The sequence below is a fragment of the Haemaphysalis longicornis genome, unplaced genomic scaffold, assembly GCF_048455015.1.
Source record: "Haemaphysalis longicornis isolate Haplotype H1 unplaced genomic scaffold, Haemaphysalis longicornis Haplotype H1 scaffold_4, whole genome shotgun sequence".
In the NCBI taxonomy this organism is placed as follows: Eukaryota; Metazoa; Arthropoda; class Arachnida; order Ixodida; family Ixodidae; genus Haemaphysalis; species Haemaphysalis longicornis.
In genome coordinates this window covers 8,348,752-8,375,435 of record NW_027526361.1, presented here as the reverse complement: position 1 = coordinate 8,375,435, position 26,684 = coordinate 8,348,752, and the positions used below count along the sequence as shown (strand labels likewise).

At 48.2% G+C, this 26,684-nt stretch overlaps 1 protein-coding gene across 2 annotated transcripts in view; it reads right to left on the bottom strand.

Annotated features, from left to right (window-relative positions):
- The window catches only part of LOC144178213 (ras-related protein Rab-27A-like), a 131,281-nt gene that overhangs the window by 25,542 nt on the left and 79,055 nt on the right, over positions 1 to 26,684 (bottom strand). For both annotated transcript variants that reach the window (XM_077705892.1, XM_077705891.1), the window contains exon 2: positions 8,325 to 8,500. In XM_077705892.1, coding sequence (XP_077562018.1) covers positions 8,325 to 8,492 — 168 coding nt within the window. In that variant the 5' untranslated portion in view covers positions 8,493 to 8,500. The remainder of the gene's footprint in view (positions 1 to 8,324; positions 8,501 to 26,684) is intronic.

Here is a 26,684-nt window from a genome sequence, read left to right as displayed (position 1 = left end):
CGCGAGTGTGGGAAAGTTTACACGGAATAAAAGAAAACAAAGGAGAGGAAGAAGCAGTGGAAGGTTAACTAAGCTTAAATTTATCCATAAATACATAAACAAATAAAGAATAGTTCTCGCTACGCATAAAAACAAGGATACGAGACTACGGACGGCGCATTTAAAGCAGCCAAAACAGCTGAAGGAGCTCTAAACTCTTTCGTTGTGGGGGTCTCTTTTACGTGCCCCCTGTGCTTGCAAAGGAATTTTTATTTTTCTCTTGTAACAAAAGGAAGTACAAAACACTCGTGGTTACGCTTTTCCACGTTTACATACTCGGTCCGTCCGTTACATTGCAGGACGACATCTCTCCTTGCTATTAACAAAGCAGATACGAAATGAGTGAAAAACTAACATTGCATGAACACGAATGCAAATGACGTACACTTCTTGGTACATAAATTGTGCACTGAGAGGACAGCCTGTGTCCTGGGAGGGGGGGAACTACTCCCCCAGCCCAAGCACCAGCTCCCTTTACACAAGACGTTTCATTTACTCGGGTCTTCCTTGCTACATACGCAACTTCAAAACATTCAAATGCAAAAACAAATACAAAAGAAACCGACCATTGGTTTGTTGACTGTACCGCATACACTTATTTGGCCCACCTTCCCATTTGGGGCCACAAAACTTATTGGATACTCAGAACATGACCTCTGTTTACATAATGCAATTGGAACTGCCTTTGGCAGTAGCAACACAATCACGCGGTTTACATCTGCACCACATGGCTTACACCTGTAAAAACGCAAGTACGCGGCTTACATTTGCGAGCCCGCTCACTTTGTAGTAGAGTGAGGCGCCAAGTGCACAGGTGCGGGAGGAGAGTCTCCCCCGCCCGAGGCGCTTGCGCCTTTTAAAAGCCTCCCCTTATGTTCCCGTAAACTTGACCCGTACGTTATTGGAGTGCAACTCAAGTGCACTCACCTTTATGAGCCTCCCGTTATTTCCCTGAAATGTAGCCCATGTATTGGAGTGCGGCTCAGGCACACCCGCTTTTATAAGCCTCCTTTTATGTTCCCGTGAAGCGTAATCCGTGTATTGGAGTGCAGCTCAAGTGCACTCGCCCGTTTTGAACCTCAATGAAAGGACAAGACCATTTTCTCAAGAATTATTCTTCCCCTAAGAAGAAGAGCTCTGCTTCCAGTTTTTCGGTTAGTTTTGTGTGCATGTGGATCAGTAAGTTCCACTGGTTACGTCGGGGGCGTGATTGCTTGACAGCAGTATACCTGTTTATCCACAGTACATAAAGACCAATCGTTATGATAAGCACAGCTAGAGGGTTTCTTGGGCACCGTCTGCCCTCCAGGAAGTCCCGAATGCGGAGTTGTCTATATGCCCTACTCACTATGAGCCAAAATGTTTTGGCGACTGTACATTGGACCATTGCGTGTTCATTTGTCTCCCTCTGATTACAGTGCACACACTTGTCTGTTGTTGTTGTACCCCATCTCCTTAAGACCGTTCTCGTCTGCAAGACTGACCACCCATACTTCTATGTTACGTCTTGGGCTTCACCCGGTACATTTGCATTGATCAGCGTGCGCCAAGGAAAGTTCTTTTGTTTCTCTTCTAGGTTTTCAGGACTCGTCTCATCTAATTTCTGAGCCAGTTCTATGTTCCTCTTATCTTCTACTTCTCTTTGTGAGTTATGTGTGGTTATCTTCTTATATGCTGCTATTACTTTGGCGTAAAAGGGGGGTGGCTGAGTTGCCTTGGGCCCATCCGGAGTATGCTGGGGAAATAACCTAGCTTGCGCTCCCAAGAAGTATACACAGAGCTGCCTTGCTGGATGCCCCGTCTGCAGATCAAGGACCCTAAGAACACTTTTCAAAGCATAGGTCACGGCATAATTGGTTACGGAGGGGATGTTCCACCCCCCGAATTGCCTGGGCAGGCCCAGTTTCCCGGTTTTGACCAGGGCTGTTTTATCCGACCAGAACAGGCGCAATACTTCAGATGTAATTTTAACCGCTATGTATCGAGGAAGGGCAGCTGTCCCGGCTATATACCATACTTTCCCTGTAAAAACATTTAATGCCAGATACCTTCTAACCGCGTATGGAAAGTCGTAAGCTAAGGCTTCGTTTACATCCTCCCTGAGTTGTTTAAGTGTCTGGTGCCATGTCTTAAGTGATACCCCGATTGACGTGTAAGTAACTCCGAGAATTTCTACATGTGTGACTACTGGGATGCCATATATGTGTTGTTTTTCTAATGGACTTAGGCTTAAGGCTTTACTTTTTGTGCAATTTAGTCTTGCACCAGCTAACTCGGAATACTCCTCAAAACAATTAAGTGCATGCACTAAACTATCTTCGTCCCTTAGATACAAAGTAACATCATCGGCATACGCCGTTACTTTAACTGTCTGGCTCCCTGGAAGCTGTAAGCCTAGGATATGCGAGTTATTTTCAACATTTTTTTAAGAACGGTTCTATTGCTAGAACAAAAAGTAATGGGGAAAGTGGGCACCCTTGTCGTACCCCTCTTGTTACGCTCAGGCTAGTTGCTACCTGCTTGTTTACTACTAGATCACTCTGCATGTTTTCATAAAGGATTACTAATATATTAATAAACTGTTGTGGATATCCGAAGGCTGTTAAAGTTGCGAAGATGTAGTTGTGTTCTACTCTGTCAAACGCCTGTGCTTGATCTAAAGAGATGAGCCAGCCTCTAGCCTGTCTTGTTTTGGTGTACTCTATTATGTCTCCGTTTAACATATTTAAGGTTTGACAGTTCCTGTCTGTAACTGAGCAGGCTTGCCACGATGTTATCACTTCCGGCAAAGTAAGTTGTAGTCGTCTTGTTAGTTCTGATGCGAGTAATTTGTAATCCGTCCCCAGTAACGTGATGGGGCGCCAGCTTGTAGGTTCGTTCCAAGCCCCGGCATTTTTTGGTATTAGGATAATCCTACCTCCTTTAAAACTGCGGGGTACTGTGTGCGTTGTGAGAACGTCATTTAGTACTGCGCATAGGAAGGGTCCAAGAAGGTCCCAAAATGTGCTGTAAAACTCGACTGGCAATCCATCCACTCCTGGCGCCTTGCCTTTGTGGAGTTGCTTCATTGACTCTGTTAATTCTTTTAATGTAATCGGAGCGACTAAGTGTACAAAGTTCTCATCTGGTAATTGTGGAAGACTTGCTAAGTAAGGGCTAGAGGTAATGCTACCGATGTCTCTGGTTGTCTCACTAGAGGTCATTTCCTGAAAGTAGGAAATGAACCTGTCCATGTCCCCTGGTGTGAGATTTGCTTGGTTTGACCTGTTTGCTTCTGCTTTCAGCTGTCTGTTTCGTTCGTACCTCAAGACTTCAGGGTTGGCACTGGGAGATTGTCTGGCTCTATGAACATTGGCAGTGGTGGAGTAAAGCCTGCTTAATATGGAGTGTCTCAGTTTTAAATCTTTAAGGTAGGTTTGCATTAGTAGTGTTGCAGGGTTGCCTCGTTCTATTATTATTCTTATTCGTTTTAAGATGTTTGTTAACTCATCTGACTGCCTGTGTCTGAGCTTTTTTTCCCTCGTCAATGCAGAGGGTCTTCCATTCCACTTTTAACGGGTCCCAGTCGTTAACTTGCCTCCCTTCGATTGACGCTACTATTCTGTTTCTTAGGCTGGTTTTGCATGTCCTGTCATATAGTATGCGAGTGTCCAGCTGCCAGGCTTGATTATTGCTTGGGTTTCCTTTTCTAGCTATTTTAATTCCCACAGGGCTGTGGTCCGAGATTTGCGGAAGCGATGCTGCAGCTTCCACTATTTCGCACTCTGTGACAATGTCTGCCAGAACCGAGCTAACGTAGACTCTGTCTAGTCTACTTTTCGTCCTTCCTTGTTGCCATGTGTACTGCACTGTTGTTCCGTGAAGGAGTACGTGTGCGTCAATTAAATTTAAATGAAGTATTAACTTGTTTAAATCACGTCCTTGGTAATCTACTCTATGTGAGGGCCCTATCCTGTCATCCTGGTTTTGGGGTCAACGACGAGGCCCCGGCACCAGGTAAGTATGCCTTTTCTTGCTTCGACCGACCACCCCAGATTAGGCCTAGCGCCAAGAGCCAGTGGGTACTTGAGTGTAACCCAAATAATAGCCCATTTACAAACAGCTTCCGCTTGTGTTTCACAACTGCTGAAGCGGACAGGGAGCGTTCCACAAATCTTTAAATCATGATAGTTTATTTTGAACTGTTATTATCCATTATCACTTTTAGTACGCGTTACGTTGTAGCGCGAAGCATTGGAAAACGAGTGTCCAGGTGTTTTAGTACTCTGATTACATGAGAATACGACGACATGAGGCGCCGACAGTCCGAGCCCCTAAGAGGATCCGCCCCTAAAATAATGTAATCTCCACTATCGCTTAATTTCTGATATCCCGAAACTTGTAGTCGAGATTTATGTTCCTGTAAAGCGTGGTTTGCCTGAGCGACACGAATGCATTGTGACAAAGTAAACTTGTACACTGACACGCGAGTGTGGGAAAGTTTACACGGAATAAAAGCAAACAAAGGAGAGGAAGAAGAAGTGGAGGGTTAACTAGGCCTAAATTTTAGCCATAAATAAATAAACAAATAAAGAATAGTTCTCGCTACGCATAAAAACAAGGATACGAGACTACGGACGGCGCATTTAAAGCAGCCAAAACAGCTGAAGGAGCTCCAAACTCTTTCGTTGTGGGTGTCTCTTTTTACGTGGCCCTTGTGCTTTCTTTGCGCTGTATCATTCCACCCATTCGGGAAGCAACTAGCCCAAAGGAACACCTCGTTGGTGATGGAGGGTGGCGGCGCAAGGAAGCGTTCACTTGCCCACCTATACCGTAAGAATGCCTGCATTGGTGGTCCCCCGTACTCGATTGAGCGTGACTCGGTAGAGAGCAAGGTGCAGTAGAGAGCAATCGGCGGTCATCAGTACCTTCACGGAGTCACAGAGCCCGGCTCTGGAGCCAAATGTGGGAACATTTGACTTCTATGGTTCCTCCCCTGCCATCCCTGCATTTGTGGCCGGGAACGCTGAGCCTTGCGACGTGCCAGACGACGTCCTTGCACGCCAAGCTACGGGTGCCGGTTGAAGACGTCAGAGCTGAAAGCGTAACGCTAAGCCTGACGTCACGCCGGCACACACCAACGTTGGCACTGACGGCGCGTCATCCGTTGGGACACCGCCGTACGATCGCGGGCTTCTGTGGACGGCGCATTAAGGCGCTATTTACGTTAGACCGGCACACTGGCTGGCGTGCTCGCATCGACAAGCAAAAATGAAATTTGGCGGGAACACACTTCGCTATTCGCCCGATGGATACTTGTGTAACTAGCGTGCTGAAGTTGCTTGTATAGGTATCAGTGCATGTCCAAGGCCCCCGTGAATTCGCTAGGTCAACCTGTAGTCAGCTGGAGTGCTGACGCAGCTGAGCTGATGTCCCTGATCAATACTCCAGAGCAAGCCCCCCCTCTGCATGCATGTATCAGCATGCGCTGCTGCCGGGGTGCATGATGGGACAGGATGGCTCGCGGATACTTTCTTACCCAATGCGCCACTGAGAGCTGCGCTGTACAGGCCACCGAGTGCATGAAATGCGACTAGAAACCACCGTCCACCCCTTAAGATAAAAAAGTGACACCGCATCACGGCATTTCATACCCATACAATCACCCTCTGTAAGCCAATCCAAAGAGAGATACCACTCGCACTTGGCTCTTCGCAACAAGTGCCAAGCGAGTTTGGAACTGTGTATTTTGAACCCGTGCCTCGTATTTTTATCAATACTACCTTCTTGCCAGCACCAGAATCATCCACAGCTAGCACGGACACAGAGGCGCGTGGCGAGTGTGCCAGAAAGCCGGCTACGACAGGTCAAGCGCGCAGCCACAAAGACTGCAATTCTGTAACTTGGCTCTCTTTGCGCCGCGCAATTCTTAGCGGCAGTAGATGCCGTTCTGCAAAGCGACCACACGCTCCCATTTCCCCGACATGAATAGATGCTTGAGCACGCTCGAAAGCGTTTGCTGCTGGCAAATTAACGGCGAATGGAATATGAATACGCACTAAGATTCGGCGTTAGTTCTCGTGTGCAGGGAAAAATCACTGATGAGCCGCCTTTAATGTGTCCACGTGGACGGGCTGCAGATCTCGCTAATCTTGAGATTTTATATCCACGTCCGACCCCTTTCTCTTTTAACTCCCCTCCAGGTCTGTCGCTGGAGCCGAATTTCCCTAAGCCAATTATGCGAGCTTTTCCTCTCGCGTCTCCTCGAAAGGCGATCACGCTTCCCTCGCTACTTTGTGCAACCCTAATGAGCCACGCACGAATCGCCGCCCTCCCCTGCCTGACTCGGAGCCCGCCGATTGGCAATGCAAGCGGAACGCGCGGAAACAAGCGGCGCCTTTGCAGGGAACATCGAGCATGGACGCACTGCGCATGCGCAGAACGACGCGCGGCCGACACGCGCGGAGCGCCTGAAGCCTGACTTTGCTGCCTCTTATGTATACACCGCGGGACGGTGGAGCCGGCTAACTTTGTTTTCTCAGCTCATTCGGCGTCTGGAGATGAAAAATTGGCGCTCGTTTAAGCTCGTTAGCTTCTGCGCACGGGCACAGCGACGACGCGTGTTCTTTTATTCCCACGGTGTTCCTTAGGCCGTCCTTTCATAACTATGAGAGACTCACTTGGTCTGCTGTATGCTTTGCTTCAGCCTGCGCAGCTCGCTTTGTCTGGAGCGTCGGAGGGCTCAAGTACGTATTTATCTGCGCATTCTTCCTTCTCCTGTCACTAAGATAAGCCGATGCAAGTTTTGATAACGCAGCCGACGGGGATAAGTCCTAGGATGAAGAAAATGGAGCACCCCACTGTTGAGCATGAAAAAGCATGAAAAAGTCCTTTCCCTGCAGCGCGTAACCATTAAGGCCGCATCCACCATGCTAACGCGGTGTCCGTAAAAGCTTTCCAACGTGTTTCCTTCACTTTCGTGGAACTTCACTGCAGTACATAAAAGCAATGTCAAAAATTCAACTTTACGAAGACCAAAATAGTGTATTTCAGGTTTGTCTGATATACCACGAGCCCTTTAAACTATGTTCCACTACTAATACAAATGCTCTGATGGGCAGACATGTTTTCAGGGGAAATATAAGCAGCCGCACATATCTAGACGCATAAATGTGTCTAGGGTCTTAATATTTGCGCATTGCTTATACTGACAAATAAACATGTCTTCTCTGCAATGCATTTGTATCAGTAATGAAACTTGGATTAAAGGGACTTGGGGTATAGCAGTCAAGCCCGGTGTACACTATTGAATAGTTTCATGGGATCCTATATAGAGCGCAACGCGTTATGCTGCGTACGCACGATTTTGTTCTTATTGATAGAGTGCTAACGCATTATTATTCCTTCACACACCATTAAGACGTTCCGGTGTCCACGCCAAAGATTGACAAATTACGCCTGACGGTGGACTTTCCCTTCAATTCTCCAGACATTAGCAAGACGAATGTTGATCTAGCGAGAACAGCTACACCAGCAGCTCTCAATGTGGCAGTCTCCGAAGAAAGAAAAAAAAAAAAAAACAGTCGGCCGGTAGGACAAGCAGCGAGAGAGCGGTGGCCGAACGCAGTTGCGCATGCGGTCAACGCCTGCAACATGAATGCCCGAATCCAGTGAGCTGCCACGGTACGGAACGCCCCCAGTTGCACAGGTTGGGATGTACAGATACAGCCGAGCCCATTTAGGGGGGGGGGGGCAGACATGTGGGTAGCGATATCCCGCATTGCGCCGTTGGCAGCGCCAAACCGTGAGCCAACCCACCTGCAAGCGCGTCCGTGGGCCCCTGCAGCACGGTTTTGAAAAACAGGCACTCTTACCAGTAGCAGGGATCGAACCCACGCCCTACAGATCCCTATAGGAGGGAACCAGCGTAGTGACGTCAACAATTCCTTCGCTGAGAATAAATAAACAAATAAACTTTACGGGTTTCATAGGCAGGTTTTACGCTCGACATAGGAACCAAGATATTACAATCGGCACAAGCAACTCTAAAATAGCCTAGTTCGGTGTTCAACGCGCCTAGGTTGCGCTACGAGGCGAAGTATAGCGGACAAGTCGGGATTCAAAGGCGGACCAAGAGCTGTACGAACGGGTGTTTACGCGCGTTTTGTTTAGCCAGACCCCCTCCGGCCGGGGGTCAAACAACCTGAGACGGGCGTACGACAACGTGCGCAGGTGGCGGGTGGCTCTACATAAGCGCCTAATCAGAGAGCGGGCCCACGGGAGGAGGTGGAAGGAAAGAGGCGTACGATTCTTTTCTCCCGGAAGTCGATGCCCACGGTGGAGATGAACTTGCTGTTGAAGGTGGAGTTTGTGTACTGGTAGAGGAAGCTCGTCTTGCCCACGCCGGAGTCCCCCAGCGCCAGGAACTTGATGAGGTAGTCGTAGTCGGCACCACTCGCCTGCCCATGGCTCATCTCCACATCTGCGCGTGCGAGAGAGAAAAGAACGGCGCTCAGTTGGCCCCAAACGACACCTGCTTCTCGCGCACGTGCTGCTATTTACGGCAAAGCGGATGTGCATACAGTCCGGTTAAGAGGAGACCGGCTGTTGGAAATAATGCTTGCCCGTTTCTAACGACACCAGAAACAGCCGAATGAACTACCCAAGTTATTAATGGTTGAGCTCAACGGAGCAGTAAACTAATTATTTCCCGAAATGGGTCCATCAGTGCGGGCAATTCGAGCCTCGCTATACAGACATTTAGCCACCGGATTTCCTCGCGCAAATAACTATTTTTTCTACGAACCATGGCGCTTGCCCAGGAGCGATAAATCGCAGCCGTCCAGAAGTTGGCAGCTATTACAGAATGCATTTTTTTCCCTTAATTAGCTGTCGTGCGTGTAGAAGTGGATCCGCAATCCGGTTTCTTGGTCCGCAATATTTGTATAAGAAAGATTAGCAGCAAAAACGGGTCTTTACCCAGAGAACGGGATTAGTCTTTGTTGCAGTGCTTCGTTCTCCAAAGTCCATTTCCCCCCCTTCCGTCCCGCAGGCATGAGTTCCCTTATCAATCACCTTGGAGATGAAAAAAACTCAGCGTGGCGAATCAGTGCCGTTAGCCTTTGAGCTCGAATGTTTCAGAAAAGTAAACAAAAGCAGACCAATAACATTACTGGCCTACGAACTCTTTTTGTTCTTTCAGTTGTGGGCCCTAACAACAGTGCACAGATGGAACCCAGCTGTAGCCGCATTACATCGTTGATGTGCGTATTTTATTCAAAAGCGGCAAATAAAAATTAGTGACACGACGCTGATTCACCTTCACTGCGGCGGCCCTCTTCAGCAAAACGCATGCAAACCAAATTCGGCACATATTTCAACACGCTAAGCGGAGCGCAGGTCCCGCTGGCGTACTACTATCTGAACTAATACTACAGAGTAGCACAGTTCAGGTGGTTGAGATACATATACCTTTTTACATCATCAGAAACGAACACAGTCCGCTTGTCCGTATTAATAATATATGCTACAAACTAAACATTTTACACCCTTTTAGCCAAAAAGGGTGTAGCATAAGTAGAAAATTGTGTTGGGAGGCCTTTACACCCTTTTTCTTGAATCTCAACACCCTCTTCCTAGCTCTACACCCTCTTTGTGTGAAAAAAAGGGTGTTGATCAACTTCAACATCCTTGGTTTTTCTTAGGGTGTTGAAAGGGTGTGGAAAAGATGTCCAGCTGTTCATTGAATAAGGCCATGCTTGGATGCATAATAGCACTGCAAAGAACAAGACATCCCCTGATATACTTCTCTACTCGCAAGAAATTTTCAAACGCCAAAAAAAAAATAATAATTGCTCGTATGCAATGATCATTGGTTTCCATATGCGGTGCACCTCATGTCAACAATGTCAACAAAAATGCACCACTGAGATTGGTTTTAAAATCCAAGCGGATTTTTTGGCATCTCTTGCTTGCCGTGAATCTGGTGCTTGCTGTAGTCCTTAATAAACATCACGTGGGGACTAAGTTGGGCCCCTAATAATATCAAACCATTTCAGAGAACCATCCAAAATTGTGTATTTTGGAATGAATGTTCGGCTTCACCACGAGACGCGGGCACCATGCGTGCAAGCACCACGTGGGCACCACGGGGACAAATTAATTTGCACTAGTGAATTTTTTCTTGGACAGGATTTTTTAATGTAAACCTTCAAAATGCGTATTCTAAATTTTTTCCACTATTGGTGGTTTGTTATACACAACTTCTTTTTTTTCATTTTTCTTTACGGTGACAAAATTTTGATTTGGGTTTTTTTTTTTGCGATCATTATTTATGCAAACATTACACAGCTGGTGCTAGCAAGGGCGTTGAATCATCCGCATTTTTGCCACTGCACTATGTGCCTAACCAACACATTTAGCAGAAAGAAATGTTTTCTTAGAGCCCTAAAAACTGGTCAATTTTCTGCGGTAACAAAAGAGTTGAAATCAACGCTGGTGTCAGCTTTACTGCATCACTCTGAATTTGTGCAGAGAAGCCCCTCTAGTGCATGAGAAGTTCGAGAACAAAAAGTTGGACATCCAAAGTCAATAAATTGGGATAGGGAAACTAATTATTGTGGCATGTCCCATCAAGGCTGTAGTGTCAGCTTTACTGCATCGCTCACAACTCGAGCAGAAAAGCCCATTCAGGGACTTTGAAACTTTGGAACAAGTTTTGTGCCAAATTTAATTATATGAGAAGTTAAAAAATCAGGGTACGGAAACTAAATGTGTTGACATAAATGTGTTGACAATAATTCAAATAGACAAGTGGTTTAAAATTTTTTTTTTGTGGCCACTAAAAACATGAAGAAACCGAGGCACGTAACAAGGCAGTGGTGCCCTTTGTTCTGACAACTTAGGTTTCTTTTCCATCAGTAATAAGTGTGATCTCGATAACTACAACTGTAAGCATTATTTAGTGCTTCATGCTTTCACTTAAGCTAAAAACTGTTGAAGGAAAAAACTAAACGGGGTGCAGACATTGCATGCAGAGTAGAAAATATAGTCAGCGTATTGAATAACTTAAAAAAAGCGTCAAAGTTAATCAGTGAAGCGTAGATAGAAGGTTCAGACAAATTGCTATCAAGCCTAAAAGCAAAAGAAAAGCGCAACAAGCAGCACACCCAGCGGTTTTTGCCCAGGGAATGGGGGGATCTATGATGTGTCGTTCCCATCTGGAAAGTCGATGTATCCAATTTGTCCCTTGGCTTTTTGCATGTACCCACTCATTGCGAATTATGCAACTACAAGCCTTTCTTGGGCCAAGTTTGACTTCTGCAAAGAAGCTAAAGCACTGATTTGGGAGCTTTTAGATGTTTATTACATAAAAAACAGGAGCACAGTGAACCTGTATTGCAATGAGCTTGAATATTTAGAAACTTCGCTATGATTCCTTTGTTACCATTGTGTGGCCCACTATTAAAGGTTGTTATTTTAGACGATGCACTCAATAAACTTAGTTGCAAGCAAGTGCTTGTCCTATCATCTTCTTTGTCATGGACTCGACTTTTTAAGAACTATGTACCAACTTGCCTCATGCTTTTTACTGAACAGTTTGAGTTAGACTTTGTACCCCTCCAGTGTTTTGCAGTGTGGAGCATGCCCTTTGTGCAGCAGGTGTCTCAGTTCACTTACTGCTTTGTTACTCGTGCTGCCTTTAAGCTTTACATAGATATTTTCATACCATCAAAAGGGGGGAGCAGCAGCCTTTTGCACTCATAAGTTCTTAGTCTCCCTCCCTGGAGCTTTCAGATCCTCTTTATCGATGCAATAATTTTTGAAGCCTTTGCATTTCTGGGGTGTCCATATGTAACTTCATACATTATACATATGTTCCCTCATACAAAACATTTCATAACAAAAGCCAAATGGCGAAGCAAGGAAATGTAATGGCAAGAGGTGTGTTCCTCGCCCTCTTTTTGGTCAGGCACTGGGCAGTCAGCCTGTTGTTGATGATTTTACTGTGCTGGCTACAATTTCATTTTGCTTTTGTCTTATCGTTCAATTTCTTTTCATTGATATTTCTGGCAGGTCCGAGACAAGGCCTGGTCCGAGACGCCAGGACCCAAGGACACCTTGCAACGCTTGTGCACGGCCTGTGAAGATTTCTGGATTGACTTCATGGACTTCTTGTGTAAGAAGTCTGCCTTAGAAAAACATCAACAAGGAAAGAAGCCTTTAAAAATTATTGCAATTTATTTTCACACCAGTTTAACCTTGCACCAGCAGGTATGCAAAGCTGGTTAACACAAAACTTGTTTTTGTGATTTAATATCATGCCTGTTAGTCTAGCAAACCTGTGTTGTGACAAGCCATAGCAAGCAGTAAAACATGCTTAGTGTATCTGTATTTTTAGGCTATTTGCTGGTTATTTTGTAATTTAAAACAGCTGTGATACCCTAAGCTGGCTTTTCATTCAAATGTGTATCACTTTCGTCTTTAATAAAATAATTTTCAAATACTTTTGGTTTGCTTTGCTATACTTGCATGAAACTGCTCATGAAGCTGCATGCATGTGGGCTAAAATTGCACTTGCACGTATACTGCAATGATTCCACCAGCAGTATTACTGACCATCTCTGGGAAGGTCACCCATACACTTCCACGACTCTTTCGCCATAAGCATCACGAGACTCTTTAAAAAGAGGCGTCCTCACAACTCTTGTTACAGGGTCGCGATGATCATCAGGCAGGAGTCCCGTGACTCTCTTTTTTCTTTAGATAGGGTCGTGGCAGTCAGTGCTGACTCTGAGGAGGTAGTCACCCATATTCTACTGTGACTACTGTGACGGGGTCCGTGTGACCCCCTTTCAATAAGAGTAGCGTGACTCTGCGAAAGGGGGTCGATGAAGAGTCAAATCTGTGGCAAGTAAATACCCCCCAAAGAGAGTCACAGGGACTCCTTTTTTTTTAGTGTGTAGCTTTGGCACATGAAGCAACAATTTGAACCTTCAAAATTTAAAAAGGACTATAGTCGTGCGGCGAAAAGGGTGTTTACCTACAGCAACACGCTTGGCTTTTTGCAGGGTGTTGAAACAGTGTGAAATAGGTGTTCAGTTGCAAAAAAAGAACAGTGGAGCTGGGGGTCGACCTAGTTTCTTCCGGTGTTGCTAAGTTTTGTTATGTTTGCTAAGCTTTGCAATGTTCCTGCTAAGCTAGGATGACCGCTTAGGGGTGATGCCAAGTTTAACCGGATTTTACAAGGCTGTACCACTGTCCTGCACACTTCGTTCGCAGGTGGCGCTGCAATGTGGCCGCGGCAGGCGCCATCTTCAAGGGTCGGGCTCAGGAAGGGCGCGTAACTTGAAAGGAAACGACGATAGGGCGGGGTGCAGAGTGGTTAATTAATCGGTTCCCAAATAAAAGCGAGATCATATATCAAATACGCCGGTCAACACTCAACAGATCTCCCGATATCCTACGTGCGATAATCATCAATACCACCACCACCACCATCATCAGCAGCAGCACCTTCATAATCTTCATCATCATCATCATCATCATCATCATAAGTCAACTCAGGTCCACTGCAGGACGAAGGGCTCTCCAATGGACCTCCAACCACTCCTGTCCTGTCCTGCGAACAGCTTTGTAAATCTAGGTCCACAGTTTTCCGTCTTGTACGCGGTATATAGTGCAAGGGTTTCACTCTCTCTCTCTCTCTCTCTCTCTCTCTTCTGTTCGGTTCTAGCGGGATTCATATCATAAAAGCTAAGCTCAAGGACAGCGACACGCGCCTAATGAGGATTCAGCCTTCCTTCAGAGTAAACGCCGACGCGTGCGTGTCCAGGCCGGCACTGCGTGTGCCAGCCGGAGCGCCAAGAGCAGCAGCCGAGGCTAACGGGTAATCACGGTTGGCGCCTCCCTGATTGGGTTCTCTTGCCGCTGAAAGCCTCGCCCCCCGCGGATTAATAGGCTGCAGCCGCCTCGGCGGCCCAGCCCAGAGCGGGATAAGCCACCGGCTGCATTTCTGGCGCGCCCACTAGACATCCCTCCCTCTGTCCCTCGCAGCAAAGTTTTTTGCGCGTCTTTTCACAGGAGTGCATGACTCGCGCAGTGGCGCAAACCGCTGTAGAACAACACTCGGCGGACCAGAACAGATGGTTTGGACAGGCGTGCCCTCCTAAGCCCCGGATTAATCGTCTCCAATTCGGCCCCGACGCCTGGCTGGTTGCGAGATGAAGAATACGCGCCGCTGCGTGCGTTTACAGACACTACCATGCGACTGTATACCTTATGCGAACGAAATTGCACGGGCGGGTAATCTCTCCCTCTGCTCTCTAACACACACACACACACACACACACACACACACACACACACACACACACACACACACACACACACACACACACACACACACACACACACACACACACACACACACACACACGCACGCACGCACGCACGCACGCACGCACACACACACACACACACACACGCACACACACACACGCGCACACGCACACACACACGCGCACACACACGCACACGCGCACACACACACGCGCACACACGCACACGCACACACACACGCACACGCACGCACACACACACACACACGCACGCGCGCGCACACACACGCACGCGCGCGCACACACACGCACATGCGCGCGCGTAGGAGAGGTAGTCATCATGTGTTAGTAACTTTATGTTTTATTAACTTTAGTAAATAGTAACTTTTTAAGTTTCCGGGGAAAAAAAACGAAAGAAAGACAAGCGCCCAGAGCGTGGAAAGAACCCACGACGTTTGGATTACGCATCCGATGCTTTACCAACTCGACTACCTGGGCGTCTACATTCTCCGCCGCTTTTTGAAAGCGGCGTTTATTTTGACACAGGGCCAAAAGAACGCGTACGCTTACATGACGATGAAGAAAAGCGACACTATGTCGTAAATTAGCGTTGATGTAATATCGATTTTACAGTCACGTAACAGCAGTGGCGTACGCAGCATTTCATTTGGAGGGTAAAAAAAAAGATATGAGAACAAAGAAAGGGGGAGAGTTCAAAAACAAACCAAATCAAAACAAGAAAATGAAAATGAACAGCGGAATTGATAAATCTTTAAAAAACTTCGGTATTATTGCATACTCTACTTACTTTCCGATTGTTTTGATGATGTTTTTTCAGTGAAATTGCAAAATTGCTGACTGCCGCGGTGAGTGCATGCATCGAAACGACATACAGTCGGTGCGTAGCTTTCGACTCAAAAAGAATTACGGGTATACTTATTATTTGATGATGGACAGAGCTGGTGTCCTCTGTCCGTTTCTTCCCTTCGCCCTTTCCCTGCCCACTGCGGCTCCCTTCGAGTTATATGGTGACTAAACAGCGCAGAAGACGAAACACAGAGAAGAGCAAAAACAGGACGAGCGCTCGTCAGCGCTCGTCCTGTTTTTGCTCTTCTCTGTGTTTCGTCTTCTGCGCTGTTTAGTCACCATGTCACAACACCAACTCGCCCAACTTTCCATCCTGCTGCAGTTCCCTTCGAGTTCCCCGCTCCTCTGCGTACGCGCCGTCGCTTACAGAAACAGGATCAAAAAGTCACCCAGCCCCTTCTCACGGGTTGCGAATGCAAAAGCATGAATGTCGGGTTGAACGCCTGAGAGGTCTTGCTTCCGCCTCGCATTGCCAAAGGGCATTGTAATCTTGCCGCTTGGGCGTTGCGATTTGGCGCAACGCTTTCGGATGGCTTCGATCTGTCTCTTACGCGATGCGCCGCTGCTCGTCTCTGGCATCGTATAACGGGGAAGATGACGATGACGGTGAGTTTCGCTGTTCGCTCGTTAGGCTGGTTTGGCTGCGTTCTTTCCGCTCCCTTCATCTGCTGGAATGTGCGGCCACCCTTCGCCGCTGTCGAGTTTAAGCTCGCGCTGTAGAACGCCTCGAAGGAGGAGGAGGAAGTAACGTTAATTTGGTCCGATAAAAAAATTCCCTCGCACTTCCCCGAGGGGGAGAGTGTGTAAGTGCGAATGCACGGTTGTTGATTGCGCGATTACGGTGGATATCGTGATCTTGGAGTGGAGAGGAGGCGCCCAACACCCGCAGTCACTGAGCGGAGAGAGGAGGAGGAGAGTAGCGCCCGCCGTTACGGCGAGGGCTACACGAGCGCCCTCACGCGTCGGAATGCGGAGCGCCCGCTTCGCGAGGGAGAGCTCTCCCGCCCGAAGTGGAGAGGAGGCGCCCAACACCCGCAGTCACTGAGCGGAGAGAGGAGGAGGAGAGTAACGCGCGCCCATCTCCCCCCGTTGCTAGGGAAGACGAGGAGGAAGACGAGGAGCGCGCGCACCCGCAGCTGTTGCTATGCGGACGACGGCGGCGGACGATTCAGGCTCGCTTAAGAAGTGCATTCGCACTTAAAAAGAAAAGTGGGCGGGATCTTCTCATTCCAGAAAGCCGCGGCCTACCGGTGCTGTTCGGGCCCGATTGACCAGGAATTCCTGGCCCTCAAGCCGCGAGCGGGTCGGCCCGCCCTGCCACTGCTCTGGGGAAGGGGATGGTGCAGGATGTGTGGACGCTCCCATACGAGGTGGCATGTGGATCCCGGTACGTCGCAGGCAGGGCAGTTCCAGGGGTATGCTGAAGGAGATGTGTGGTGGAGGACGGGGGCATCGGAAAAAGTGCTGGTCTGGAGACGTCGCCGCATGCGTGCATCTGGGAGGCTGAGGGACCGGTGGGTACGGAGGTGCTCTAGTCGACACCGGCAGTAACGGTAAATGATTTCAGTGTATTGAAGTGGGGTGGAAGCGTAGGTGCGGGGCCGTGCGGGGCCGTGCGGAGCCGTGCGGAGCCGTGCGGAGCCTCCCTTCCCCTGTGGGAACGCCCGGAGCGAGAAGCAGGGCGGAACCTTGTTTTCCTCGAGAAGTTTGAGAGCTGCGGCTGAGATGCGACCTGTCTGAAAGTCGCGGCATGCTTGCTGCCAGTCTGTAAGAATGGTCATGAGGTCTGTGTGGGCTGTGGCGGTTGAAAGGATGGTGGCTGTTCCTCCGGAACTAGTGGCTGGGGCCCCGAGAATGGTGGGGGACGTTTTGATGCTGCTGTTCGAGTCGGTTACGGCCACTGGTGCACGTGCCAACCGATAGGGGTATTGGGAGACGTCCGCGTAGCGAGTGTCAGGCTCATTGCAATATTTTGACTGCAGTAGACGGTCGTCGTCTGTCTTGGTTTGCTTGTAAGTGGGGGGGCACATGCTTTGGGATAGGCGAGGCAAACATTTTGTCACGAGGGGGATGCGTTCGCTGGCGGTTGGTGCAGTGCGTCCAGTTTAGTTAAAACAGAGAGAGACGGGGAAGTGGGCTAAGTTGCTGCGCTTTGTTTGATTAGCGCGCTGAGCGTGTATTGAAAGCCCAGCCGCTTCCGAAGGGCTACGGACGCGGGAATGGGGCTTTTTCACCCAACGGGCCATCTACTGCTTTCCGCAATAAAAGTAGCTACTTTGGCGTTGATGCTTTGCGTCGTGTGCTGTCACAAGGCGGGGCGAAAGGCATCCTCGCTTCTCATTGCAGCGTCTACGTTAACAACTCAAGCGCCCATAGAGTCGCGCAAGCTTGCAGCTCGCAAGTTCTTAAATAGTTGAGTACTCCAGCGACCTTAATACGAGAGCATCCGCTCTCGTCGGGAAAAGAGCTCACGTGCGATGTGCACAAATGATGCGAACGACTGCCTGGCGAAACTGGAACCCAGGTTATACGCGCACGTATGTATACTCGCGGCATGTCGTTTGGAGGGGGGGGGGCTTAATGCTGACGCGCATTTTTTCTTAAGCCGACGCCTGGGTGTAGACTATTAACGTTGCAGGGTATATTGACTGCTTCCTCTTTTCCCCTTTATTGGTTCGTGGAGTTTACTGCCCAACAAACATTAGCCCGACTCGTCGTTGGTGAGGACATTACTGTGCGCCTCGAGAGCACATCTCCTATATCACTTTAGAACTACGGGCTGGATTTTCTTGTACAGCGCCTTCGCTCACTGCAGCGCTTCCGTTCTTGTGAATGGGCCAACCACATACTCCCGTCTGCAGGTTCTGTGCGATTGCATTCACTTGGGTGCCACAGGGGCGTCTTAAGCTTTTAAAGCGATTTTGCCGGACGCTGACGTCACCTGCACTCTCAGGAGACCATAGGTAAAAATTTGAACCACGGTGTGATGCAAGCTTACTGCGCGGGGATCAACCATCAAGGTACCTATATGGAATGTCTCAAGCTCGCTACAAAACGTCGCACGTGCTTTTATTGAGGCTCTGAGGTCTCGAACAAGAAAGCGCAATCGTGAGTGCATTTAGCGCTATATACATACGCGTGCGTACAATGAAACTTGCTCCATAGCGTGCCCCCTGTGCCATCTTCCCTCTGGTCCTATCGGCCCACTTGCACTTGGAATGCAGCTGTAACACGAAGGAAAGGGCGACTGCTATTGTTGTCGCATCAGCGTTGCAGATAAATCTATATATCCCCTCCCTCTTTCACCTGTCCCAACCCCACACCTTTCACGACTATCGCTCGTTCGTTGTCTACTGGCGCGCGCATACATTTATATTCGTTCGACACTGTCCGTCATGTCTTCGGTAGAAGCTCGCGATCTCAGCCAACGCCCTCTCCCCGTCTCCCGCCCTCCTCCGTTATCGGCTCCCTCAGGCTCCTTCGCTGCGATTCGTCCGATCGACGCGCAGAGGAGAAAATATTTGTTCCCTATTATCCCTCCCGCTCCTCAGGCCGCCTTAATGCAGAGTTGCGTCACGTCGACATCGCGCAAAAGCGACAGCCTACAACCACACCCACGTACGCGGCCTTTCGCGAGCTTGGAAAGCAATCACTGCCGCACTTGTAAAGACTCCCCGTCGAGGCCTATGGCGGGTCCGCTTCGGGAAGATCGAAATGGACGTCTTGGAGGGAGCGAGTGAAACCGAGAAAAAGATTTGCGCTCACAAGGAACCGAGAGAGATAATAGAGACAGACATTACGAATCGATTACGCTTTTATGACAGCACTGCGTGCGCCCTGAAAACCCTGGAGTAGAACATCAGCGGAACGACGAAAATAACTCCACATTGAGGTTAGGGTTGCGCCTTTCAGAACAGTGCGGGCTTGTTCGAAAATGGAATTGGTTTCACTCGTCATTCCCCGAGAGTGCAAGTTCTATTATCTGAAGCTCAAAAGGAAACGAATGGTGTGGGCATGCCACTTTTCATGGCCTATCCGTCTGCGCGGTTCCTTTAGTGTGCACGCATGCATCATGTATTGGTTGAAACGTACGGAGGATCACACCGAAAAACAATGCCGGCAAAAAGGCTAAACACGTAAAATTTCACGATTCTTTTGTGTTGACCTAATTCTATGTATCTGCGTTTTGTCTTTCCGGCGTCCTGTCTTATCTCGGAGTTAGTGTTACGAAGCAGATGTTTGTGGACGCTGCCGGGAGGTCGCGTTGCATCTGGTTGAGTAGAGCGCGTCCCGTAAAAAGCCGCTCGCCTCCCAACCGTCGAATTTCGCGTGCCATGCACCTCGAGTAAAGCACCAAGTGCATGATGGGGGAAAGCGGTGCCTTTTGAAACTGTGCAACCATAACGGGTGCAGGCGAGAGAGACAGAGAGAGAGAGAGAGAGAGAGAGAGAGAGAGAGAGAGAGAGAGAGAGAGAGAGAGAGAGAGGGGGGGGGGAGGAGAGGGGAGGGGAGGGGAGGTGGGCACGGAGTGAGACAGAGTTCGCATAGACCAGGGCTGTCAACCAAGCTGGCCGTGCCAGTATGTACGCGTGCCACGCGTTCCAGTAGGCACACTGTGACATGAAGAACTTGAAGGAGGGAGAAGGGGCGTTTTCGGCTTTTGTAATTTTGCAAATTCTGGCGAAAAATCGAGTGCTATCAGTGCTACGAACCGGAAAGAAAACAGTTTGAAGTTTTTTTTCGGAAATACGTTTTTTTTTTCTAGTGACAAGAATATTATTCTCAGCATATATTTATTTTAACGCGCAAATATTTTCATAGAGGTCAGGTACGCCAAAGAACTGCTAACAGCGCGAAAAGGGCGGGTTTTCAACTCGCACAACCTCAATTAATGCCAGTGTTGCTTTACTCGCAGGATGCCGCGAGGGCGTCTCGGAATTTCCTCCGATGCCTGTTGTTACGTTTTCGCAGGGCCCACTTCGCAATTTTTGTAGTCTATTAACGAAAAAAAAAAAGAATTCTGTTATGATAAACCGATTAACCTCGGTGACACATTTCCTCTTTATGAGGAATTACCGGTAACAGGTACGTCTTCAGAGTACTTTCACGTTGCCAAAACGAATTTAATTTAAGGGTACAGCTCATTTTGTGGAAATAGTATTTTAAAGGTCAAACCAAATTTCGGGAACAAATCGAGTTTAATCTGAATTTCATAAACACTGCTCGAATAAGGGGGAAGAGGGAGATATCTGACGGTTTTGGGTTTCACCCACAGAGGAACAACCACAAATAAAGCGAACCAGTGTCACAAATACCCGAAGCTCTGCAAGCGTCTTTAGTTCCGTTTCTGCAAACACATCACTGAGTCTATGTTGCGCCATTCAGGAGAGTTGCTAAACATCATACTGGCGTCCCCAAAAGTCGTTCAAATCTGCGTACAAGAAAATCGGAGAGCACCTCCTGTGATCGCGTGCCAATGTTTTATTAAGTTTTCGTGAAGTGACCGCGCATGATGTCAAGCTAACTTAATGTGTGAACCCTCCGTGTAATGCAAGCAAGCTGCCAGTTCAATGCTAGAAGCTTTTTAATTAAAAGAAACTTCCCTTTGGTGAGTGATTTCATCACGCTGAAAGCTGCTTGAGCGGCTCCAAGAGGGTGCTTACTCAGAGTCAACATGAATGAAAAGGGTAGCGACGCGTGTGCCGCGTCCTGTGATTGCATCTTTGTTTACTGTCTGAGTCTGCGACAGACAGACGGAAGGAACGAGTCGTGTAATCTTTCTCCGTTGACGGTTTTCTTGAGGCGCTTTTTCCGCACCTGCCTCGCTGCGTACAGGTCGAGCTGTGTCAACCTCACTAGCCCGCTCCATTGAAACGTCGCGAGGGGTCCGGCGTCGAGGCGGTCGGTAATCGCGAAAATGACGTCTGGCGCCTGCTGCGTCCGTCCGCTCCGGCTTTTGGCCTTAGCCGCGTCGGCCTTTTCCGGTAAGGTCACGTTGCTGCTGTTTGTCTGCCGGGACGCTTGCAGGGCATTCATGGTGGAGAAGACGACGCGCACGGGTACCCGCTATCAGCACGCGCGCGCACACACGCACACACATGCACACACGAACGCACACACACCTGTACACACACGCACACACACACACGAACGCCCGCACACACATGCACAAACACGCCGCACGCACACACACGCACACACATCCACACGCACGTGCAGCGAGAGAGAGGGAGCCCTTATGTGAGTTTTTCCAAATCATCCAAGCGTCTCCACGAATTGTGTGTCAGGTAGAATATCTGCCTGCAATTGTTCCCACATCGTTCCCCGCAATCGGCCACCGCTCCCCCCCCCCCCCTCACTACCTTCCTTTGGAAATAGCCGCCCGACTTGTATACACACTAAACTTTTTACACCCTTTTTGGCCAAAAATGGCCGGGGCTAAAAATCTTGTCCCATGGCGCACACCTTTAAAAGGTGTTTTGGCTAGAAAAATAGCGCAATGATAAAAAAGAGTGGTTTTGTTTACATCCTAAAGAAAGGGTGTAAAGAGCTGTATAAAAGCACGCCGCGAAAGAAGAAAGAAAGAAACCCTTCGCGAGAAGGCCATCAAAGAACTTTCATTTTGATAAGGAGGCCCGAAAGGGGGGGGGGGGGGAGGGAGCAGGACACCCAACAAGCATATTGAAATTATTTAAAATAATAATATTTGGCGATATTTTAGATGCGAAGCAGCTTATGGTCGAGCCTGTTCCCTCCGCCGTTGTGTGGGCGCCATTGTGCGGCGTCCACACCACCACTGCGCATGCCTGGCCAGGCACCGCTGATGGTGATTGTGGCAGGATGCCCCTAGGGATTGGCCAACCAAACAATCCATCACGAGATAGCTTCGCGTTCAACCACCGTCGTCATCTCAACCCTGAGTAGCATTCCTGTATTTGTGGTGTATTTACGAGAGTGTAAATGTTTCTGACGCGATCTGAGTTTTGTACATTTGCTATCTATAAGCGGCAGGTGTGTCACACGCCAGCGTCGCGAAGCCGCCGGCTATGCATAGAGATGCTTGTAATTCCACTGCTCTGAAATTTACAGTGTCTCTGTAAGTAGCTTTTACTCACATGGTCATGTTACGGCCATTACGGCTATAGACTATGATGTAAATCGGTTTTGTGTGTTTACATAATCCAGCGGAGCACTCATAACTGACAGCACGCCAGTTGCGCTCACCAATATCATCCCTCCGATATTGATAACTACCCTTGACAAGCCATTGTGGCATAAATTTCACGAACATTCTACGAAAGAAGTACGGTAGATAATGAAAAATTATACTCGGGGATCAGCACAGGACAAAAAATGTAATGCTACGCTCATCTTTTGCATGCATCATCCGCGAGAAGCGTGGAGACGGGCTTATAAAATAGTCCGCGTCCGCGACTAAACGCTTCTTCGAAACATCACCATATGACACAGGTAGCCTGCAGAAACTAGCACACACTAAAATCAGAGGGCCTTATCAGATGTCACACTCTTCCAACGACACCTTTTATCGTTTGTGAACTGCCTACCCTGCACTTCAAAAAATGCGTTTGCCGAGTGATCAGCTATTTGTTGAAGTCGAAAAAAAAAAAAAAAGAACTGAACGCGCAGCTTGTGTGTGTGATTACTAAAACGTCCATTCCTTGATTTCGTTCGGAAACAACGATAGTTAAGCGGCCCCCTCCCCACCCCATGTCCCCCGAAATAGCAGCGCATTTCGCATCTGGGTCTGGTGAGTACTACATGGCGTAAGTTTAGAACTTAGAAGAACGTCTTGAGCATTTCCTAGGCTGCACTGTTTTTTTTTTTTTTCATTCCCGTACGAGCTATTCCGTTTCTTCCCGACTTACAGACCATTTATTATTCCGCGGTTACACTAACTTTTCTTGGTTCTTGCTATAGGGCGTGAGTATGCACATATCTAACGGCGCAGAGCCTTGCACAATGCTTAGCATTCTCGCCTGGCTTATATTCCCTTAAAAGGCAGCAGTGGTTGTCAGGTATTGGGATACTCACATCCCCGAGACAAATTTTCTATGACGTGTATATATATATATATATATATATATATATATATATATATATATATATATATATATATATATATATATATATATAGCGAAGAATAAGATCCGAGATTTGGTTTCAAAAATGCACGAGAGAGTAGACAGACGTATGACAACGATGATTGAACTAACGTTTCGACCGGGGTCCGGTCTTCGTCAGAGTCAGACGAAGACCGGACCCCGGTCGTAACATTAGTGCAATCATCGTTTTCATACGTTTGTCTACTCTCTCGTGCATATATATATATATATATATATATATATATATATATATATATATATAAGGTAGTAGAGACAGAGACAAACGAGAAAGACGTAGAAAATAGAAATAAGTTTACTGACGTTTCAGTAAACTTATTTCTATTTTCTACGTCTTTCTCGTTTGTCTCTGTCTCTACTAACCTTATTTTTTTCGCGCTCTGTGTGAGTTTTTATCTTTTCAGACTGTGTGTGTATATATATATATATATATATATATATATATTCCTAAATGAGCCGCATTCCTCGAAGTACGCGCTGCAAGAAGAATCCAACCTACCTCTCACTGTGCCAGTATCAAGTGTAAACGAGGCAGACAAAAGAATTTACCTGTGCCTGGCGTGTTCGCAGCTGGCATTGGTAACATGCTGCTGCCGTGGCTGACGCCCGTAAGAGCGGTCAGGAAGCGCAGACAACGGCGTCCCCGGATAGCTTTTGTTGGCTTTCGAACACTCTACCAAGCCGCAGCTGTTTTTTTGAAAGGTCCTAAATGTACTGTTTGCTTGCAGATATGACCATAACACGTTTTTTATGGTGTGGAAGTGCAAAAAACGAAGCGAAAGAGAACCAAAACTCTGCATGAGCCCCAATTAGCCACGCTGAGCTCACTCCGTAGACGCGGACGAGAAGCGGCGGCATGCAGGTGGCACAGCCATCGCAAAGCTCGAGGCGTACACACGACCCAAGCCAGTGAACAAGACGGCGGAAACTGTTTTACTTCTTTTCGCGCCTTCTCTCATCGTCTCTCTTACTTCTCTTGAGACAACACTCTCTCGCTGTCTCACCAGTGTCTCGCTTTGTTGGGCACTGAATTCGTCGAGCTGTACTCAGGCCCCACACGCGTGACAGGCAACGCAAAGCGTCGAAGCCAGGGGAGAACACAGGAATTCACTAAGGGGGAAAGGGGGTGCTGGTCCCCAAAAATAAGAGAGAGAGAGAGAGAGAGAGAGAGAGAGAGAGAGAGAGAGAGAGAGAGAGAGAGAGAGAGAGAGAGAGAGAGAGTACACAAGAAGTTTAAACATATTAAAAAAAACAAAAAACAAGGAAAGGGCAAAAAGGCATAAACACAAAATAAATAAAAAATGAAAAAAAAATCCAGATGCCGTGGTCGTACTCCCCATAATGTTTTCGATTGTATATTTTCATTTTTCTTTGCGGTCACTGTCATTGCAGAATTGCTGATCATCGTGTTGACAAGTCGAGTAGGGTTTATAGCCTGCGGCAAAACAATGTATCATTGTGACTCTGCACAGGAAACTCATTGTAATGCTCTCACTGCTCAGTTTCACAGATATGAGCGCGTTCGTATTACAGTGAACTAGAAAATGCTCCAGTTCACCTTGCTCATATGGCGTTCGACAGGTCTTAGTTTAGGAATGCAACCGTGCAATGTCGAGCCCCACTCCGCCGAGTTGTTTACGGCGAAGTAACTTGAGCTCAACCATCACAGGGGAAGGTCACGCTCTTCAAACCCTCCGCGAGATGGCAGCCGAGCTAAGATTAAGGGATGGGCAGCAATAACGGAGCGCCGTTCAAGCGCGCCTTCAAGGGGGCGACGAACAACGGCCGGACAGGCCCCACAAAGCCGCGGTGGAGGGAGACAGCAGGAAACCCGGCGACAGCGCAGAGCCAAGCGGAAACAATAAGGCCGCCAATCTCGTGCCGCGTCCGCGGGGCAAGCATTTCCATTTCGTATGCAGATGGGATGACAGAGCGTGCAGAGCCGCTGCTTTCGCTCCTGCCTCGCGCCGAGCTTTCCTTTGTCCCCATGCGGATAGCGCGCTTTGTTATCGTCGACCTGCAGATGGAGCCGTGGCGCTCTCTCTCTCGGACGACGGATAAGCACGGGGAAAATCGCTGCTGTAAGGGATTAAAGAGCCGGCTTCCTTTGTGCGCGCATCTTATTTGTGTGGGAGGACGCGCCGAAAGTGGCTCTTCTCGTTTGCAGGTCTTACCACCAATTTTTGCTTCGGTGGGTATACTTTCTTATATAGTAAGCGTGTCTTAGCAAACGGCCCCGGCATCGATATGTTGAGGGAACCGAGCGCTGTCTCTGCTCGTCGGATAAGCAGCGTCACGACTCGCCGCTCGTCCGTCAGCACAACGCTTCGCTCGCCAGTCAAGCTTTATTTATCTCCAGCGTTGCACTCAAGTTCGTTTACGGCAGCAAGGTAAAACAATAAAACTGTGCCAGTGGTCTTTACTAACCTTTCAGCAGAAATGTCGTAAAACATATTGACAGACCACAACCGAATGCGTGCTGCCACATTTAGCGGCACTACCAAGCGCTTTTCACTCATGCGAAAAATGACCGTAATCATCTACAAAAAACAAAATCATTAACATCTAATAACAATTAGAACAACAGTAATCAGTCTATGTCCACTGCAAAACGAAGGTATTTCCCAGGAACCTCCAACCTTTCCTATCCTTAGCTATGCGAATCCCTTCTTCCGAATCCAAGTAATTGATTGATCGATTGAATTAAGAACAGGGTTCAAACAGAGTGGGTAATACTATATTTGTTGGGGTTTTTTGCCATTCTGAGGTACAAGTGTGGCCACTTGTATTTGCCGCATTGCGCCTCACATCGCCAGGCCCCTTCAGTGTCACAGTTGCTGGCGTTTAGGCCATACTTCCAAGGCTTCAAAATCGTCTCCCCATTGTTGCTCTTGCGTGGGTAGCCATTATTCCTTTGCGTGTTCTGCGTAGTACGCCAGATGTTGCGTATACGGGGCGGGTCCTCAAGCAGACAACTCCAGTTGCCGTTCCACAGATCACAGGGTATACAGGCTCTAGAAGCTACAGATAAGCGCCGCTGCTCACCGGGGGAGGCTGCCACTTTTGACAAAAAAACTGTGGTTGATTCCTCTGCCATGGGAATCAGTAAAACACGAAAGTGAAATGTGCAGCGAAATCTGCAGCAGAGCATGAATTGCGGGTCGGCGGCGGTCTTGCGGGTGTGCTTGGCGAGCGCCTTCCTGCAGGCGGGTCGCTCCGGCAAGGGTGTACTGGTGTCATTTCCGTGACGGATATGACGTCAGTGAAATCTTAGGGTATCGCGGCATAAAACATGTTCGTGTTAAAATACACAACCCGA